Genomic DNA, 18,189 nt, shown 5'->3' on the forward strand with positions numbered 1-18,189 from the left:
ACCCCCCGGTTCCTGCAAGCACCCCATGGTGTGGTTTGCATGGACCACTGACCCCAGCGGTGACGCATCCTGGGCAGGTTTCACCCCAAAAACACAGCCTTGACAGGCAACGCCAGCTCAGACAGCAGTGGTGCATGGGAAAACCGGCGGCACAGCCCCGAACTGGGGCACCCCATCCCCCGGGGGTCACCGGGACCCCAGCTCAGGGGATGAAGGGACAGGAGCAGGGGATCCGCGGGCAGACACGGCTTAAAGGCGACCCTGACACCCGATCGGCTGCTTGGTATCGCTCCAACAGCAACACTCGCTGCTGTGCCGGGGCTTGCTGCTCCGGTGGCAGGGACTTTGGGATGCGGCAGAGGCACCCAGCCGTGGCCTTTAGCATCCCGGCCCCTCGGCCACCACCAGCAGCGGCTCTGATGCCGGTGGCCACCTCACCGCTTTCCTGTTTCAGAGTGAGCGCTGTGGCCATTTCCACAGGAGTAGGAAATTCCACGGGCTCTGACAGCCAACATAGCAGGTCTGGCCGCACCGGCGGGGACCAGAGATGCAGGACCCTGTGGAATTAAAGGTGCTCGCCACTGCAGGATTATTTCCCAGTTGCAGCACTTCCAGCAGCTCCGCCAGCGGGAGCGGCGTGGGGAACAGACACCCCAAAGCTGGGCGTCCCGTCATGCGAGGCCCCACACAACAGCCCCAGGTGGTCCCTCTGTCTGGAGCTTGCACGCCGATGGGCGATGGATGAGGCAGGATGCCGAGCGACCGACCGCAAAGCGCCGCGGTAGCTGGCCCCATGGCTCTGCAGCGATGCTCAGCAGCACTGCCGCCTCCCCGAGCACTCTCGCCCAGGCGTGCCCGGCGCCCGCTGCAGACACCGGGATTACCTGTGCAGCGCCGCCGGGGCCGAGGCTCGCTCCAGAGCAAGATGCATTAATAGGATGGCTCCAATTTACAGCTTATCCCAGATAAACCCACCACCAGCCCCGCGCACTGGAAGGACAAGGGCACTGGCTCCCCGGGGATCAACTTTCTCCCCACCACGGTTGTCCCCATGCACGGAGAAATCTCCGCTCGCCCCCGCCAGCCCCGGGGAGCCGCAGAGGACGTCTGTCCCTCCACCCCACGTGCCGTGGTGCCGAGGCTGGGTTACCAGCCCAGCCGAAGCCCCGAGCGCTTCGTCAGCTCAACCCAGCATTTCTATTTCCAGCCGCGCTGCCGCCTTTCCCCGCGCCGGCGGAGCGGGAGGCGAGCCCTGGCAGAGCCCGGCTGGCAGCTCCCCTCCCTGCCCGGCACCGCCAGCCGCGGCCGGGGCAGGTGGCGGCCCTGGAGCTGCCGTAGGGACATGGGACACTGCTGCGGTGGCAGGCACCGAAGGCCAGCCCGACATCCCCTGCCTGACTGCCCCAGCACCCCCCTGCGCTGTCAGAGCCCCCCCAGCCCTGCTGCTCCCCACATCCCCCTGCCCTACCACCCCAAGCACCCCTGCAGCAGTGTCACCCCCAAACCCTAATGCCCCCCCCCCCCAGCCTTATTGCCTCCTGACATCCCCCCCAGCCCGGATGGGCCCCACCAACCCCAAGCCCCATCATCATCCCCGGCATTTCCCCCCCCGCCGGCCCCAATGAGCTCAACAACCCCCAGCCCTAATACCCCCAGCACCTCCTCCAAGCCCTATGGCCCCCTAATATCCCCCCCAGCCCTAACAACCCCCAGCATCCCTGCCAGCCCTACTGCCCTGCAGTATCCCCCAGCCCTAACGCACCCCCAACAGCTCTCAGCCCTATGGCTCCCCAGCATCCCCCAGCTCTATTGCCCCCCCGCCTCCCCCAGCACTGCCCTCCCCCAGTATCACTATCACCCCCCTGCACTCTCCCAGTCCTGGTAAGCCTAGCATTCCCCCCGAGCCCTACTGCCCCCCACCCCTAACACCCCCCAGCAGCCCCCCCAGCCCTGCTGCCCCCCTGCACTTCCCCAGCCCTATCATCCTCCAGCATCCTCCTGCAGCCCTGACGCCCCCCTGCGCTCCCCCAGCCCTAAAAAGCCAAGCTCCCCCCGAGCTCCATCACCCCCCCAGCGTCTCCCAAGTCCTAATGCCTCCCTGCATCCCCCAGCCCCATCACCCCCCCAGCCCTCATAAGCCAAGCATCCCCCCCCAACCCCATCACTCCCAGCATCTCTCAAGCCCTAACGCCCCCCCTACACTCCCCCAGCCCTAATGAGCCCAACATCCCACCCAACCCTATCATCCCCCAGCCCTGTTACCCCCCCGCATCCCCCCCCGCCCCAACACCCCCTGCACCCCCCAGCCCCCTCGCACCCAGCATCCCCCCCGACCCCCCCATCCCGCCCGCCGGCGCTCCCCACCGCCGCCACCCCCAGGAGCGGGACGGGGGTGTGGGGGACCGTGAGGGGATGGGGGGGGTCAAAACTTTTTCCTTACCGCGGGCGTGTGGGGCGCGGCGCTCCTGCCTCCCCCGGCGAGGCTGCGCGGGAGCGGCGGGGGCGGGCGGGCGGGGGCCGGGATGGAGCCGCCTCCCGCCGCCTCCCGCCGCCTCCCTCCTCCCCGGGCGGAGCCGGTACTGCCCGGTGGGGGCTCGAGGGAAGGAGAAGAGGAAGGGGAAAGGGGGGGGGGGTTTAAAAAAAACCCACCCAGGCTGGGAAGGGAGAGCAGCTCTTTGTTCTGTAATCCCAGTAAAAGTGCCAGCCATTCGCCCCGCCGCTAATCCCAACCCCGCTCAACGGCACCATCCATTGGCTGCCATTTACATACGGGATTAACCAGCCCGATAACCGGACGGGGGGGGCTTAAAGGGGGGGGACGAGCGCTGTTGGGCCCTTTCATGCCGTGCCGAGCTGTGCCGGGGCGGTCCGGCCCCGCACGGCTCGGCGCGACTCGGCACGGCCGCGCTGCGGTCGCCCAGTTGGGTGCTGGAGGGGTTACGGGGGTGCAATGGGGACCTGTCGCCACCTGTTGGTGTTGGCACGGCTGGGCTTGGCACGGTTTGGCATGGCACGGCTCGGTATAGCATGGCCCTTGTATGGTTTGTCTCGGTTTGACTTGGCATGGCACGGCTTGGCGCGGCGCGGCACAGCTTTGCTCTGTGCATCTCAGCTAGGTTTGGCTTGGCATGGCCTCATCCTGCATGGACTGGCATGGCACCGGCTGGCTTGGCATAGCCGGGCCTTGCATGGATCAGCATGGCGCAGCACGGTTTGGCATGGCGCAGCATGGCTTGGTATGGCCTGGTCCTGCATGGCTCAGCATGGCACAGCACAGTTTTGCACGGCCGTGCCCCACGTGGCTCAGCATGGCATGGCTTGGCATGGCCCGGCCCTGCGTTGGCATGGCAGGGCTTGGCACAGCTCGGCTCAGCACAACCCAATTTAGCATGGCACGGCCTGGCCCTGCACAGCTCAGCACGGCACAAGAAAGCTCAGTACAGCCTGGCCCCATACAGCTTGGCACAGCATGACGTGGCTCGGCACGGCACGGCTCAGCACAGCTCAGCCCAGCACAGCCTTGCCCCACATGGCTCAGCATGGCATGGCTTGGCATGGCCTGGCCCTGTATGGCTTGGCTCAGCATGGCATAGCTTGGCATGGCATGGCCTGGCCCTGCACAGTGTGGCTTGGCATGGCACAACTCAGCGTGGCTTGGTATGGCATGGCACAGCTCAGCACAGCCTTGCCGCACATGGCTCGGCTTGGCTCAGCATGGCATGGCTTGGCATGGCATGGCCTTGCAGGGCTTGGCATGGCACAGCACAACTTGGCGCAGTCTTGCCCCACATAGTTCAGCTCAGCACGGCTTGGCTCAGCATGGCACAGCTTAGCACAGCCTGGCATGGCACAGCCTGGCTCAGCGTGTCCCAGCCTGGCACTGCGCAGCCCTGCTCGGCACGGCATGGCCTGGCTTGGCACGGCCCGTTAGGGCACGGCTTGACGTGGCAGAGCTCGGCACGGCCCGGCACCGCCTGGCACTGTGCAGCCCAGCTCGGCACAGCCCAGTCTGGCTTGGCACGGCCCGGCACAGCCCGTCACACCCGTTCGGAGCACCCCATTCACCAGAGCCAGGTGGGTCCCGGCCACCCCATCGGCGCTGCCGCCGTCCCCGGTGCTGTCCCCGGCCACCCCCGCCCCGTGGCACAGAGGCCAAGCCTGCGGTTGCCAGCTGGGAAGGCCGACCTGCGAGGAGGAGATGATTATTTTCTGAGTTCCTCGCTGCATGGTGAGGAACGGCAAATTAAAACAAATGAAAAACTATTAAAAATAACTTGACAGCATTTTAACCTCGAAAGTTTGGAAACTGCTGACAGTTTTTTTCCCTTTGAAGCGCGCACATTATGCAGCTGCTCCATTAGCTGGATTTTGTTTTAAATAAGTGATGATTTATTACTGCTCCAGGGCCACGGGGAGAAGAAAACATTTTAAGAGAAAAGACTTTATTCCATTTTCTGGAGGAGCGGGGAAGGGGCTTTTTGGTGCTGCCGAGCCCCACGCAGGCAGCTGGCATCCCCCGCATCCCTCCCCGTGGCATCAGGCCTGGCAACCTCATTGCACTGGTGGTGGCAGTGCGGGGTCCCAGCAAAAGCCCAGGAGGGATGAAGGGTTTGGTGGGACGGGGCTGCTCGGGGCAGGCTGCGGTGGCCGGGGCTGGTCCCCGAGTTGCACCCGGCATCGGCTGTCCCTGGGAGCAGAAATGGGGAGTGAAAACACGCTCGCTGAGTGACAGTGGAAGATCTCCGAAGAAAGAAATCAGGGCATCTTTTGGCTAATTATCTTTAAGCCAGACCCAAAAAAAAAAAAAACAACTCCACCAAAATGAACTTAATTAGGTCACTCGAGCGCAGGAGCCGAAGGAGGGGGAGCAGCCTGCGGAGGACGGGCAGGTTACTGCGCCGGGCTCTGCTCTCGCCGTGGCTCTCCATCGCCTCCAAGGCACGTGTGACCAGGGAAAACTCTGCAATTTTTAAAAAAGGGGGAAAAAAATATGTAATTTGATGCAACACCCACCTGCCTCAGCCCCTGCTCTGCGCCCCAGGAAGGTCATGGCCCCCAGCGCCTGTCGCAGCGGGCAGAGGTTTTGGGGGTCCTGCCTGTGGCCACGCTCAGGTCAGGCTTGTTCTTGTCATTGTCCCCAAAACCTGCCCTCCCGGGGGCTGGCCCCACAGTCACAGTCACCAGGGGTGTCCAGGGGCACCAGCAGCCCCAAGGAGCAGCTACAGACTGGTCAGAGAAACACGATGGTGTCGGTATTTGGGGAATTAAGCACCCCCCCGGCATGCGTTCCACTCATCCCCCTGCAAATGCGCTGCAGGGCAACACTTCTTGGAGCCCCCCAAAGGACACCGGCCCTTGGAGGGGACCTTGGCAAAGAGGGTTTCCAAGGTCCTTTGGCCAAAGACCAACATCTGGCTGGCTCCAGAAGCGCAGGGAACCGTCCTGCACTTCGGCTTTGCTCCAGCAGAGAGCCCGAGAGCTGGTCGCGGGGCTGGGATGCCAGCGCTGAGCCCCGGGATGGCACCCTTGGGAACCATGAACTGAAATAAAGCTGTAGACCCACGGGTGCCACCTTCGGTGGCCAGTGTCTGAGTGCAGAGCTCAGGTCCCGTGGCCAGCAGCAGGTCCCAACGGATCCTCTGTGTCGAGTGCTCGTCCCCATGTCGGGCTGCGAGCACTTGGGAGGGGGAGACGCCAAACGGGCCTGAAATTTGGAGAAGGAGCCCAGGAAGATGGAGGGTGGGCTTGGGCTGAACTGCACGAGTGCCAGGAGGGACGGGCTGAGCCGCAGCTTGGCCACCTGGGGAGGTCTTGTGGGGCTGCTGCCAGACGGGCGCTACGGACTTCAGGGGGGAGGTGGACCATCTGGTGGGACCCCAGATGTTCCCCAGATGTTCCGCTGGAAGCGAGTCCACACAGGTGAACTCAGCCCCCTGGAACCCCCATCTCCCGCTGATTAAAAGGCTGCTCGGTCCAGCCAGGGGACGGATGCGACGGCTTCAACAGCCTCTTGCCATTGCCACATCCTCACACGTCTCTGAATGAACCCCCCGCAAGGGGATAAAAGCGGGGGCAAGACATTTTATTTGGGGACCGAAACAATGAGCTGCACAAACCCGTCCAACGAGGCGGACGGCGGGAGAGGGATGGTTTAATCTGCTCTATCTGCAGCAATAAAGAAGTTCCTTGTCACAGCGCCGACGAAAGAAAAGGCAACATCGCCAGAAAACAATCCTATCTGCAGAAAGATTTCTTTTTTCTTTTTTTTTTTTTTAATTTGTTAATTAGTGACTGCTGGGCATCACAAGAACCGTTGTTTTCTCTGATATGCTGATTTCTTCTGTCTCTCGGTGGAATTGGAGATCACAAAAATAAAAAAAAGAAAAGCTGCTGCTTTAGCAGAGGCAACGGGAAAAAGTTTTAGTAAGGTCAGGAGAAATTTAATTGAAAGAATGAGTTTATTTCTTCTTTCCTAGAGGGGTATTGTGTTCTTTTGCTAGAGCAAATTGCTGGTTAAAACAGCGGAGGCAAAACAAAATGGTTTTTAAATTATAGATCAAAGAGCGGGACATTTCTGGAAGCCCCCCCACCCCTGCCCCCAGCTCACTGCTGCCGGGCACGTCTTGGGTGAGCGGGGGGACGCGGGGGGCTGGCAGTGCCCGCGCGCTCCTGGCACCTGCGGCACCCTCAGCACCCACGGCACCCGCAGCACCCGCAGCACCCACGACACCCGCAGCACCCTCAGCACCCACAGCACCTGCAGCACCCTCAGCACCCACAGCATCCTCAGCACCCACAGCACCCGCAGCACCCACGACACCCGCAGCACCCTCAGCACCCACAGCACCCACGACACCCGCAGCACCCACAACACCCGCAGCACCCACAGCACCCGCAGCACCCGCAGCACCCACGACACCCGCAGCACCCACAGCACCTGCAGCACCCGCAGCACCCGCAGCACCCTCAGCACCCACAACACCCGCAGCACCCACAGCACCCACAGCACCCGCAGCACCCTCAGCACCCACAGCACCCGCAGCACCCACGACACCCGCAGCACCCACAGCACCCACAGCACCCACGACACCCGCAGCACCCACAGCACCCACAACACCCGCAGCACCCACAGCACCCGCAGCACCTACAGCACCCACAACACCCGCAGCACCCACAGCACCCGCGACACCCGCAGCACCCACAGCACCCGCAGCACCCGCAGCACCCACAACACCCGCAGCACCCGCAGCACCCACGGCACCCGCAGCACCCGCAGCACCCATGGCACCTGCAGCACCCTCAGCACCCACGGCACCTGCGGCACATGCAGCACATGCGGCACCCGCAGCACCCACAGTGGGGCTGGGAGACGCAACAACCACCCGAGGAAAAGCCCCGAGGAGAAATGGCTGGGGTCTGTGGCTCTGGGTGCGAAGCTTTGGGGGTCAGAGGGGGGAAAAAAAAGAGCTTTTCAATCCAATTCTTGCCCTTGGAGCAACACAGCAAATTCAGTGCTGATTTTTCGGCTTTTCTTTGCAGCGAGTCCGTCCTGCACCGCAAAGAGCTACTGCGGGGAGAGCTGTGTGCCGAGGCAGCCCAAAGTGTGTTAATTCTTTTGCAAGATATATGCTATTGAGTAAAACTGGCGAGGAATCCCGGCAAAACCTCAGCTGGTATCTCTCGGTCCCAAACATATTTGTAGAAAGATCAAAAAGAAAAAGCCCCTCTCTCGTTCCCTGCCTGCTGGGGCATAGCGGATGGTTTACAGCAAATATTTACTCTGCCTATCTGCATTTAACACATCTATCTGCGGAGCCAGCTGCCGGCAGTTGTGCCGTCCTTTGAACGCCGCGCTGCAAAAAGAGTTTGCTCCAGCGCAACAGATAAAATGCTTTTCCAGTTGCTGTGCGTGCGCTCGCTTGAATTATTTCCATGCTAATGAGAGCCCGGCGAGGCGCTGCGGAACCGGAGCCTCCGGACAGCATCCTGGGGAGCAGAGCGGGGAGATTTCCATTTTCCGACCCGCCCCGTCCTTGCCAGCTCTGTGCGACCTGGCAGGAGGAAGGGCCCGGAATGGGCTGATGTTGTCACCAGGGTTGTCACCAGGGTTGGTTTTGGCTCGTCGGTGCAAGGGACGGGGAATCCTTCACACAGGGCACGGGCAGGAGCTCTGCTGCGGGTACCGGCAGCATCCCTGGGGGGTCCAACAGCCCAGGCCTTGGCCCTGGGGTCTCCCCTGCAGACTTCAGGCATCCGAACGGGACCAGAGAGGCCCCGTCCATGGAAATCCCACTCCCTGGCGTGGGATGGCAGGCGTTGGGGTTATCCCTGCGTCCTGTTTCGGCCGAAAGCATCCTCCTCCCACCGGTGGGGGACAAGGGGCTGCCGGGGGAGCATCGCCCCGAGCTCTACCCAAGGTCGGGCTGATATTCACACATTTTTAATCAAAGCCGCAGCTAAGGTTACAGCCCCGGCCTTCGAAATCACTGGGTAATTTTACAGCTTTGCCCGTCGGCATCTTCCCGGCGGGGCCGCAGCCCCGGTGAAGCTCCTCGGCCCCCATCCGCTGCCCAGCCTGCTTTCGGCCCAGACCGCAGCCCCCCAGCTCGCTGCCCGGCAAAGCCATCCCCACCGGAGCACCCGCACCCTCACAGCCCACCTGCCCCCCCACCGGGGATGAACCGAGAGCATCAGTTCTCTGTGGGCAGGGGGTCTCGGTGCCCCCACAGCACCCGGCACAGCCCACCCTGTGCCCACCTGCTCGCGCCCTTCCAGCGCCGATGCCAAGGGCAGGAGGCATTGACATTCCCGCTGGGTCCGCACGATACAAAAGTAAACTTAACAACGTTATCCACCGATCTGGTAATTAATACCCTGGATGCTTTTTATTGGAATGAGCGAGGGCCAGGACATGCCGGGGGTTTTAATGAAGGCCCTGCCGGAGAGGCGCATCCCCCCACTTTCCCCTGGAAGGGGCTGCGCTGGGGGGATGCCAGGGGGAGGTTTGGGGTCCGGGGGCTGCGTGGGGCGCCTTGTGCCCCACATCGGGTGCTCTGGGGTGGTCGCAGCCCTGCACCCACCTCCCCAGCCCACGCGCCCAGCTCTCCCTCCCCCTGCACTACAGCTAAGAGCCACGCCGGACCCCTCTGGGTCTTTTTTTTTAAAGGAGATGCTTTCAAGATCTTTAAATATTAGAAGAGAAGCGTTTTCCCAAGCTCTCATTGTGCCACGCTCCGCGGCGCCTGGTCGGGGCAGGGAAGAGGCAGGAACCCGCTGCCCGGCAGCACCGGGGACACGGGGACTGTTTTTCTCCGAAACTGGTGTATCTTTCATTGATCCTGCTGCTATTTTTAATACAGATGCCTTATTGAGATTCAAATGAACGTTTCAAATCCTGGCTCCTTTGCATAATTCTTTTTAATTAACACTTCAAAGGTTTGAACACAAGATCTGTGCTATTTCCCTAACGAAGTTGACTGAACCTCCTTTCCCCCAAAGCTCCCCCGCGACGTTTCCGAGGGCTCAAGCCGGGGACAGGCCTGTCCCCCGTGTCCCCTGCGCGGGGGGATGACGGCATTTGGGCTCGGGCGCTGCAGAAAGGGGAGTTAAGGGAAGGGGGGGGGGTCGACGCCTGCGGTGCTGGGTGGGGGCTGCCATGCCATCACCCACTGCCCCGGCCAGTTCGGCACATGCCAAATGGCAAAACAGCCTGAGCTTGGCACAGAAATGGCATTTGAAGGGAATACGGCCAAAGCCACCGCTCCGCCATCCCCGGCCCCAGCTGCTGCTGTAACACAGCCGTGGCCCCCCCGGGTCCAACAAACCCCCCCCAAAAAGGAGCACCCTGTCTCCAGGGTGGATTTTGGTCACACTTTCAATCTTCTTGGCACCTGAAAGGGCCTAGATCTGCTTTTCTTCCTTCTGAAATTGTACTTTAAAAATAAAAACCAGAACTGCCGCATGATCAGGTTCACTAGCAAGAGCTGGGGCTATCCTGAGGGCTACGAAGGAGGCAAAGCCCTGAGGCCGTGAGAGACACAGGAGAGAAAAAACAAGCCCAGGTCCCCGTCCAAGCTTCCCCCCACCCCTGTATCCCCAGGGTCCCCCCATCCCCGTACCCACGGGCTCCCCCCGTCTCGAGCGAGGGCAGCCTGGCCAGGCAGGATCAGGGCCCTGAGGAGCAGCGTGGTGCAGCGAGCGGGGAAGCAAGCTTCAGTTTTAATTCCTGCAAGTGCCGAAATGATTAGACACAACAAAATTGTATAATTAGTAGGATTTAATAAGAGACTGTCCCAGACATGCAAAAGAAGTAGGTTAGACAGTGGCCTTTGTTCAGCTACAAAAGACATTAATTTGCAAATACTCTTAATATTCATTTTTTGTTATTTATACTGATATTTTGAAAGTCTCCGATAAAATGAGAAATCGGGACTAAGCATTCCAGTTGCATTTCCAAGCGCAGGAATCCAGCTTTGATGTTCCCCTTGATAACATCTTTTTAGAGCCTTGACTGCATCAAATTAAATTCTGATTACCCTGATAGTGCAATACAGCTTCCAAATGTATTCAGGTGACTTTTTGTTCTGGAAGGAAATTAGCTATTTTGACAAGGATGCTTGTCAAAAGAGATGCAAAGAGACAGGGGAAACAGCCTCGCCAGGGAAGCAGCACGTTCCTGGCCCCGCTTCGGGCCGGGTTCAGTGACATTGGGGCTGCAGCGGGGAGGGGACACAGACAGCCCCTGCAAAAGCAGATTTGCACCTTTGGTGGCCCCCGAGGCCTCCCAGCACCAAGCAGAGAAGTGGTACACCCGCCCCCTCCAGAGGGGACAGCCCGAAGGGACGTGCCCTTGGGCGGCAGGTGCCGGGGGAGCACAGCCCACGGGTGGATGTGTGGTCAGAGCAGGGCGGCCACGGCCACGCAGAGGTGTCGTAGAATCACAGAACGGTTTGGGTTGGAAGGGACCTTGAAGCCCACCCAGTGCCACCCCCTGCCCTGGGCAGGGACACCTCCCACCAGCCCAGGTTGCTCCAAGCCCCGTCCAACCTGGCCTTGAACCCCTCCAGGGATGGGGCAGCCACAGCTTCTCTGGGCACCCTGGGCCAGGGGCTCACCACCCTCACAGTGAAGAATTCCTTCCTCAGATCTCATCTCAATCTCCCCTCTTCCAGTTTAAAACTGTTCCCCCTCATCCTATTACTCCACTCCGTGATAAAGAGTCCCTCCCTGTCCCCTCTGCATGTGTCCCCGTGCAGAGAGGCCACTCCACATCTCATCCCTACCTCACCCCTGGGTTAAACCCATCCCTGAAGCATCCATCCAGCTGTGGGCACGAGCACAGCATCCCGGGGGATGAGGTCCCTTACAGGGATGAGGAAGGACGTCCCACCCATTGCCTCTGAGCGACCCACGATGCCCAAGGAGCAGCTCGGGGACCCCATGCCATCCTCACCCCATCCATTTTCATGCAGCAGTGCCGCTCCCCGGCCCAGGCTCCGCTCCTTGGCTGGATGCTAGGATGAAAATAAAGTGCAAATATTATTGTTGGCAGAGATTACCAGCTCCCCCACTGTGATTTAGGCATCTTTAAACTTCATGTTTTATTAATCCTCACCGTACGATTAACAGCAGTGAAATGTGATGTCTGCAAACAAAGGCATGAGCTACAGTGTTATCTCTATGAGATACCAGGGCTCGGGCACTTGATTGTAAATACGCGTGGTAATGCATTATAGAGTGGAACTACATAAAAGATGGAGCTGAAGTCACCTGCCCTGAGCGGGGACGTGGTGATGATGGCCTTTGCGCCTTCAGCCCCGGGCAGCCAACCTGAGCCCAGAGCCCAGGGGAGGGCTGGCGTGACGGAAAACGTGCTGTTTTCTGCCATCTCTCCTGGGGAGAGCCTCCTGTCCGTCCCCTGAGCATCTCCCACCAGGAGTGTTGGCTGCAGAAGGGGACTTGCTTGGTGGCCTCGCAGCCGGCACGGGGACAGCTCTACAGCTGCCACCGCAGTGGTCCTCTCCCTCGCTGGCAGCGAAGAGGGGACGGATGGAGCAGGGAGGCACGAACCTCGGAGCAGCCCTTTGGGGCTGAGCCGTGACAGCGGGGTCACACGCGGGAGCCCGGCCCTCCACGCTGGGGACAGGATCCCACCCTCCAGCACTGCCCAGCACCTTGGGACCTGACGGTCCTTCGGAGAGAGCAGCAGCTGCCTCGTAAAGCAGAGGGCAGGGAAAATGACGACTCCCCCAGCTCCCTCCCTGTGCTGGGCTGGGCCTGGATGGACCTTCCTGCGTCTGGAGACTTCTCCCAAGCAAAGTTCAAATAAATTATTCTCCTTCCAGCCGCTGGAGGACAGTGAAGCACACGGCAGCAGCCAATGCCATCGGCACCCACCCTACAAACAAGTGACGGGGTGACCCAGGGACCCGCCGTTCCCACCCGGCTGGTTTGGGAGATCCTGCGACTGCACTGCCCAGGGCCAGGGAGCTGGTGAAGAAACAGAAGGTCTGAAGTTATTTGGTTTTGACAGCAACTCTTACACACCTTGGAAAAAGTAAAATAGCAGGATATCCCAGCCCGCGCTGTACAGCCCATCTTACGGCTCTGGAGTAGGACTATTGCTAGTTTTCACGGGTTTATTGTCAACCTCTAATTTTCTTGGGGTCTCCTTGTGGAATCAACCCATCACCTGCAAACTTCAGCAGCTATTTGGAAAGTTTGAAACTTTCAGGTAATTGTAGGAGTCCAGGAAAAGAAGCAGCCAGAAAGCAAGGAAAAAAGGCACCCCAGTTTTTTTCCTGTGTCTTAAGGCAGCCGGCAACACCGGGAAACCCCTGCCCTCCCGTAAAGGATCCACAGCCCGTGGGTGCAGGAAAATGCTGGAGAAGGAGACGGATGTTTCGTCGCTAAGAGAGGCTGTACCATGAAAAGCAAAGCACCAAGCCCTGCAGTAAATTCTCTCAGTCTTGCCCCAGAGGGGACAGCATAACCCCAGGGTGCTCAGAGCGTCCATCCCGGCACACGGTGGGAGCACGAGGGAAGAGGCTGGGGGGCAGCATGGCTTACCTGGACCCGCACCGACCCCAGCAGCAACCGCGGCTCACCCTGGCACCGATCCACAGCAATCTCTGTTCCCCGAGCTCTAAAGGTCTGCAGTAAATGGGCAGGAAGGGATGAGGGTGACTCCAGTACCGTCTCCGTCGCTGCAAAATCAAGGTGGCACGGCTCAAACGGGCGGGTGCCAGTCTCGAGGTGCAGGGAGGTGGGCTTAGCGCAGGATGGAGCTGAGCCCTGAGACAATCCTTGCCCCGGGGTGTTGGGGATGGGCCAGAGAGGGGCTGGGGGGATTAAAGAGGGAAAATAATCACAGATTAATAAATAGCACCAACACGCCATGGCTCAGGAGATACCCGAGAGCAGCAGGCAGGGAGAGCCGCCCCGGGAAGGAGCCGATGTTTGGGCTGGTTGTCCTCACCTCCAGGACAGGGTGCAGAAAAGCCCCCAGGGCATCTCGTGCCCCAGGGCATCTCTGCAGCATCCGGCTGTTCCCAAACCCACTCTCGACAGAGCCCAAGGGCTGATGGCTCCACGCTCAGGTCAAGAGGGACTTGCCAAAGCCCCACATTTGAGCTGTGAAGGGAAAGCCCCCCCCTTGCCCTCAGCCATTTCCATTTTGGCTTTTGCACTGCAGAACACCCCCAACACACCCCCAGCAGCCCCCAGGTGCCCGACTTCAGCCACAGATTTTATTGTTTAGTAACGAGCTCACCACACCAGCAAGCCAGGACAGGGGTCAATGGTACATGAATACATATCCGTAGTAGTTACACAGACGGAGATTTGTACAGCTTTTGTACAGAGGAAGAAATAAAATGAATCAAATAACAAAATAGACATTAGCAGTCAAACCTTTTTTTTTGTCTTTTCTTTTTTTTATATCATACTAACAAAATCTGATAGCCAAAAAATGACTAAGCTACAAAATTGTAATACATACTGTACGGGTAAAAGGTTATCATCCATTTATACATCTAGTATCCTCTTTATTCTGGTAACTTACATGAGGCCTATAGGATCTTAGTGTATTAATAATTCCCTACAAGATAGTGTTGAGCTGCTAAAGCTGCCGAACAACGGAGTACTGGAATTTTTGTTAAGACTTACAGTGTCATTTGCATCGGTTTGTTTTAATGAAACCCTCATGCATCTCTACTGCAAGCCAGAGGAACCGCTGGTGGCTGGGGCAGAAGGCAAGAGCTGTAAAGCCTCGGCTGCCAACGTGGCACCCGTCATTCCTTGCTGCCCCTTGCTCCAGCTCTCCGGATGCTGTAGGAGCGATAAAGCTGAAATCACCAACCAAGACAAGATTCTTTTCCCTTTGGTCTAGAGGGTTAGAGGAAAAAAAAAACCCACTAAATATGGAACAGTCTCCATGCCAAAGACTTCTTTCGCCAGGTAACGTCTCAGCCGTCAGCAGAAGAGCACCACTAACCGTTGGGGCCGGCCGGGAGGGCTGGTCTCACAACCAGGGTGCAGGTCCTTCCCTTGGCGCAGGGGGCTCTCCACCCGGCACTGCCGCTCCGAGGCACGATGCTCGGGATCTGGCTCCAGATGTGAAACCAGCCTGGCACACACAAGCCGGGAGAGGGGCTGGGGTAACACAGACACCCCCCATCCTCCCCATACCAGCTCTCAGGGACTGATATAAGAGCAAGGCTGAAGCCGAAGGGGGAGCGAAGGCACAAACAGGAACCAGCCCCCGACCGACGGCAGGAGGTGGCTGCATCACTGCTCCAATGCCCTTGAAAATCTCCCCCAAAGAACCAAGCCAGTAAGACCGAATATCGTGAAGTACTTCACACACCACCACATAGGCAAAAATAGCACTTAAACTTACAAATAAATAGAGGGGCTTGGGGAATCTCCTCCTTGTCCTCTCCAAGTTTGTCCCTAGTTTGGTCTCTTACAACCTCAGAGGGGCAGCCAGAGGCAGGTGTCCCTGGGAAGCCTCTGCCAATTTTGGAGAGGGAGGGCACGACTAGTGTCCAAGCCCCCTCCTGGCCACTTCGCAGGCTTGAGCCGAAACCCAGATGACGCGTGTGATAACCTGCCCTGTTCCCTGCAGCCAGTCCCATTTGGGGAGCAGCTCCCATGGACCTGCACCCCAGGGGAGGGTGGGGACACAGGGGACCTGGCTTTGTTCCACTGCCCGTTTTGGTCCAGCCTTGCAACACACAGACACCACAGGCTCCACGGAAAGCCAAGAAGCGCCATCAGCTGCCTGGCTGATCCTTAGGGACCAGCACAGCCATGTACAGCCAGAGAAGACCATCAGCACTAACTTTTAGCCTGCTCTGACCCATCTGCTTCTGCTCCTCTCAGTCAGCTTGAGTGACAGTGAAGAGCCACAGGTCTGAGCTGCTCACAAGGGATGGTCCCTGGCAGGAGACAGGAGCCAGAGACTCCTCCAGCCTTAACCACCACCACCCTGACAACTTTGGATCTGATTAATGGAACAAAATACATAGTCCCCATAACCACTCCTGGGGGATCCCACCCTGTGCGGAGCCAGAGGTTCATCAAAAGGAGGTGGAAAATGCAGGTACCTTTCCTCTGTAGATGAAGGGAGCTGGTCACAAGTCACTAGAAGACCTATCAGGGAAAATAAGTTACAAACCAGAACGGGCTCTCCCACCTGCAGGTGCCTGGGAAGCCCCGGGCGTGGAGACAGGCAGCACTGCAAGAACCGTTCTGTGAGCTCCACTCAAGCCAGCGGGAGCTGCAGACATGACTTCAGAGACCATGCAGACAACAGGAGCACTTTGGGAAACACCAGCCCTAAATTCTTCACAACAGCAGCTCCCAGTGAGGTATTCACTGTCGTGGGCTGTAACAACAAACACTCCCTCTGGGATTTTCCCAAATCGCTTAGGAGATGAATACACCAACCAGGAGGATTTTGGAGACCACCCCTATGATCCCTTGGGAAAGTTCCAGAGTTAGGCAGAGATGTCGCAATCTTCCTGGCGATTAGTAAGAGCTGATGAAACACTTCTACAAGGCAGGATGGGATCCCATTTGAATTATTTCCAGCCAATTAGATCCCAAGCTTGCTCTCCCTCCCCCTGCCATACACCAGCTTTAAGCTGTGTTTTCTGACCTGCTTTATTGCCCTGAAGTCACTTTCCTCTCTCATCCTCCCTTTGAACGCAGGGAAATCACCAACCATAGCCCAGATTCAGCAACGTCCTCCTCATGGCAGAATTGCAGCCAGGAAGCCCAAGTCTTTCCCAGGTTGCTTCTGGCTGCCCATCCTTCAAGGAAGCAGGAGTCTGGCAACCCGCTAAGAAAAAGTAACTCAACTTTGTAGGAAATCAGGGCAAAAAGCCATGAAGCTGACATGCCATGACGTTCAACTGCCTGTGGTCTGGCTCAGATCTCCTCTCTCAGTGGTCTCTCTCTGTCTTGTCCTCTTCCACAGATGCCCCATCATAACGCAAGAGCTTCTGGAGACTGGAGGAGCTGGGCACTAACTAGGGGAAGCCTGGTAAATATTGCTGCGACTCTTCCCTGTAACTGAACAGTGAATCTGAACTGGACTCTCTCACACCTTTAAGACCATGCTGTCCCCTTCCTCCACTCTAATGTCCCCTTGGGAGCTGTGGTGCAAAGTCAAAGAGAAGACTTCAGAAGAAGGAACAAGCCCTTGCCTGGGCCTGCAGTGCTGTGTACGGACACAAGGGCTGTGTGGGCTCCACTCGTGGATTCCTTCTGCTCCAAATGCTCACACTCAGGTCATGCACAGGATTTCTGTGCCCACCAAGTACAACCAACCGCTACCGTGTGAATGCTCACAGCAGCACCTTGGCCTCCTCTGTACCTGGTAGTAAGGGAGGGGCATCATACCGAAGAGCCAAGGACAGCTCTGGAGAATGGCCAGGCACTTCCTGACTAGCTGTTAAATTAAACAGGCAAGGAGGGAGCCATCTCCTCAAGGCATCTGTCACACACCAACTGCAGCCAGCGTGGAGCCCTCAGGCCGGCAATGGCGAGATCCAGCCGCATGGGGAGTCCTGTGCTCAAAAAAGACCCAATAAAACACAGACGAGTGAGGGGGACCAGGCTGGGCAGCCTGGCTGTGGCCCAGGGCACCGGCAGCCTGCTCAGCCATCTCTCTGCAGGAAGAAAGGCCAGCCACACCTGAGCGAGATGTGCCTGTCCCCAGAGCCAGAGCCACCACAGCTCCTTCCCAAACAGCAGTGGGTGAGAAACGAAATAAATATCCCTCTGAAACCAGATGATTTCCCACGACATGCTATGATACAAGTTCTAAGTGCAGCCTCTGTGCTCTAGAACAGCGATGTCTTCTACAAGGCGAAGAGGGAAACACGTCCCCACACCCCGTCTTCCTCAGCCTACGCATGCCAGCGTGACCAGTCAGCCAGCAGCTTCCACTCGCTTGTGCAGGTCTTCAAGACACTGGGGCGGGTGGAAAGGAAGGGACAGACCACGTGGGAAACGTGCAGCCTCTGGGCACGTGCTTTGGAGTTGAACACCGCAAGGAAATCCCTTTGCGGCTCCTGTGGGGTTATTGTGACTTGCTGACACTTCAGCCACTGTTCAGGGCAGCTGCCATCCAGACCACATCAGGTGGTGGGACCAGGGCAGCTCACGCAACACAAATTCCACAGTCAAAAACCAATACAAGCAAGAAAACCAAACCCAGAGAGATCTTTCTGCTTCCTCCTGGACCAACGGCTGCCTTGGAAAACTGGACGCCAGGATTGTCCTGATTACATCAGTTAGTATATTATAAACATTGTCCTGCTTAAAGTGAAAATACTGTGTCTGGTCTTTTGGAGGTGCTAAAGCCAGATGGGGGATCGTTTTTCCTGACTGTGCACAGGAGCTGGCACTGGCGTGAAATGATCCTCTTCACCTCTTCTCTATCAGAGCTTCTCCTGGAAAAAAAGAGACCTTGTTAGGCAAAATGAAGGCAAGCACAGAGGTCTTCTTACAGAAGAGGAAACTGAGGGACAGTGTGGGATGCCACCAGGCCTCCCATGTCCCGACCCGCTGCTCTGCCCAGTAAGCCACACTGCCTCTTCCTCAGGCTGGCCATCCTGCCTGTAAGGAAGTGAAGTTTGAGCCTACAGATCCTGCCCTACACCATGAAAATCATGGGAG

The 18,189-nt window shown here is 58.4% G+C and overlaps 2 protein-coding genes across 9 annotated transcripts in view; both read right to left on the bottom strand.

The window, feature by feature from the left end:
• The window catches only part of GTF2IRD1 (GTF2I repeat domain containing 1), a 67,293-nt gene extending 64,733 nt beyond the window's left edge, over positions 1-2,560 (bottom strand). For all 6 annotated transcript variants that reach the window (XM_074595755.1, XM_074595753.1, XM_074595754.1 and 3 more), the window contains exon 1: positions 2,441-2,560. The gene's annotated coding sequence lies outside the window, so the exon portion shown is untranslated. The remainder of the gene's footprint in view (positions 1-2,440) is intronic.
• Positions 2,561-13,937: 11,377 nt separating this feature from the next.
• The window catches only part of CLIP2 (CAP-Gly domain containing linker protein 2), an 81,901-nt gene continuing 77,649 nt past the window's right edge, over positions 13,938-18,189 (bottom strand). For all 3 annotated transcript variants that reach the window (XM_074594322.1, XM_074594321.1, XM_074594323.1), the window contains one exon: positions 13,938-17,963. In XM_074594322.1, the coding sequence (XP_074450423.1) occupies positions 17,952-17,963 (12 nt within the window). In that variant the 3' untranslated portion in view covers positions 13,938-17,951. The remainder of the gene's footprint in view (positions 17,964-18,189) is intronic.

This window comes from Larus michahellis, chromosome 7, assembly GCF_964199755.1.
Source record: "Larus michahellis chromosome 7, bLarMic1.1, whole genome shotgun sequence".
Lineage (NCBI taxonomy): Eukaryota > Metazoa > Chordata > Aves > Charadriiformes > Laridae > Larus > Larus michahellis.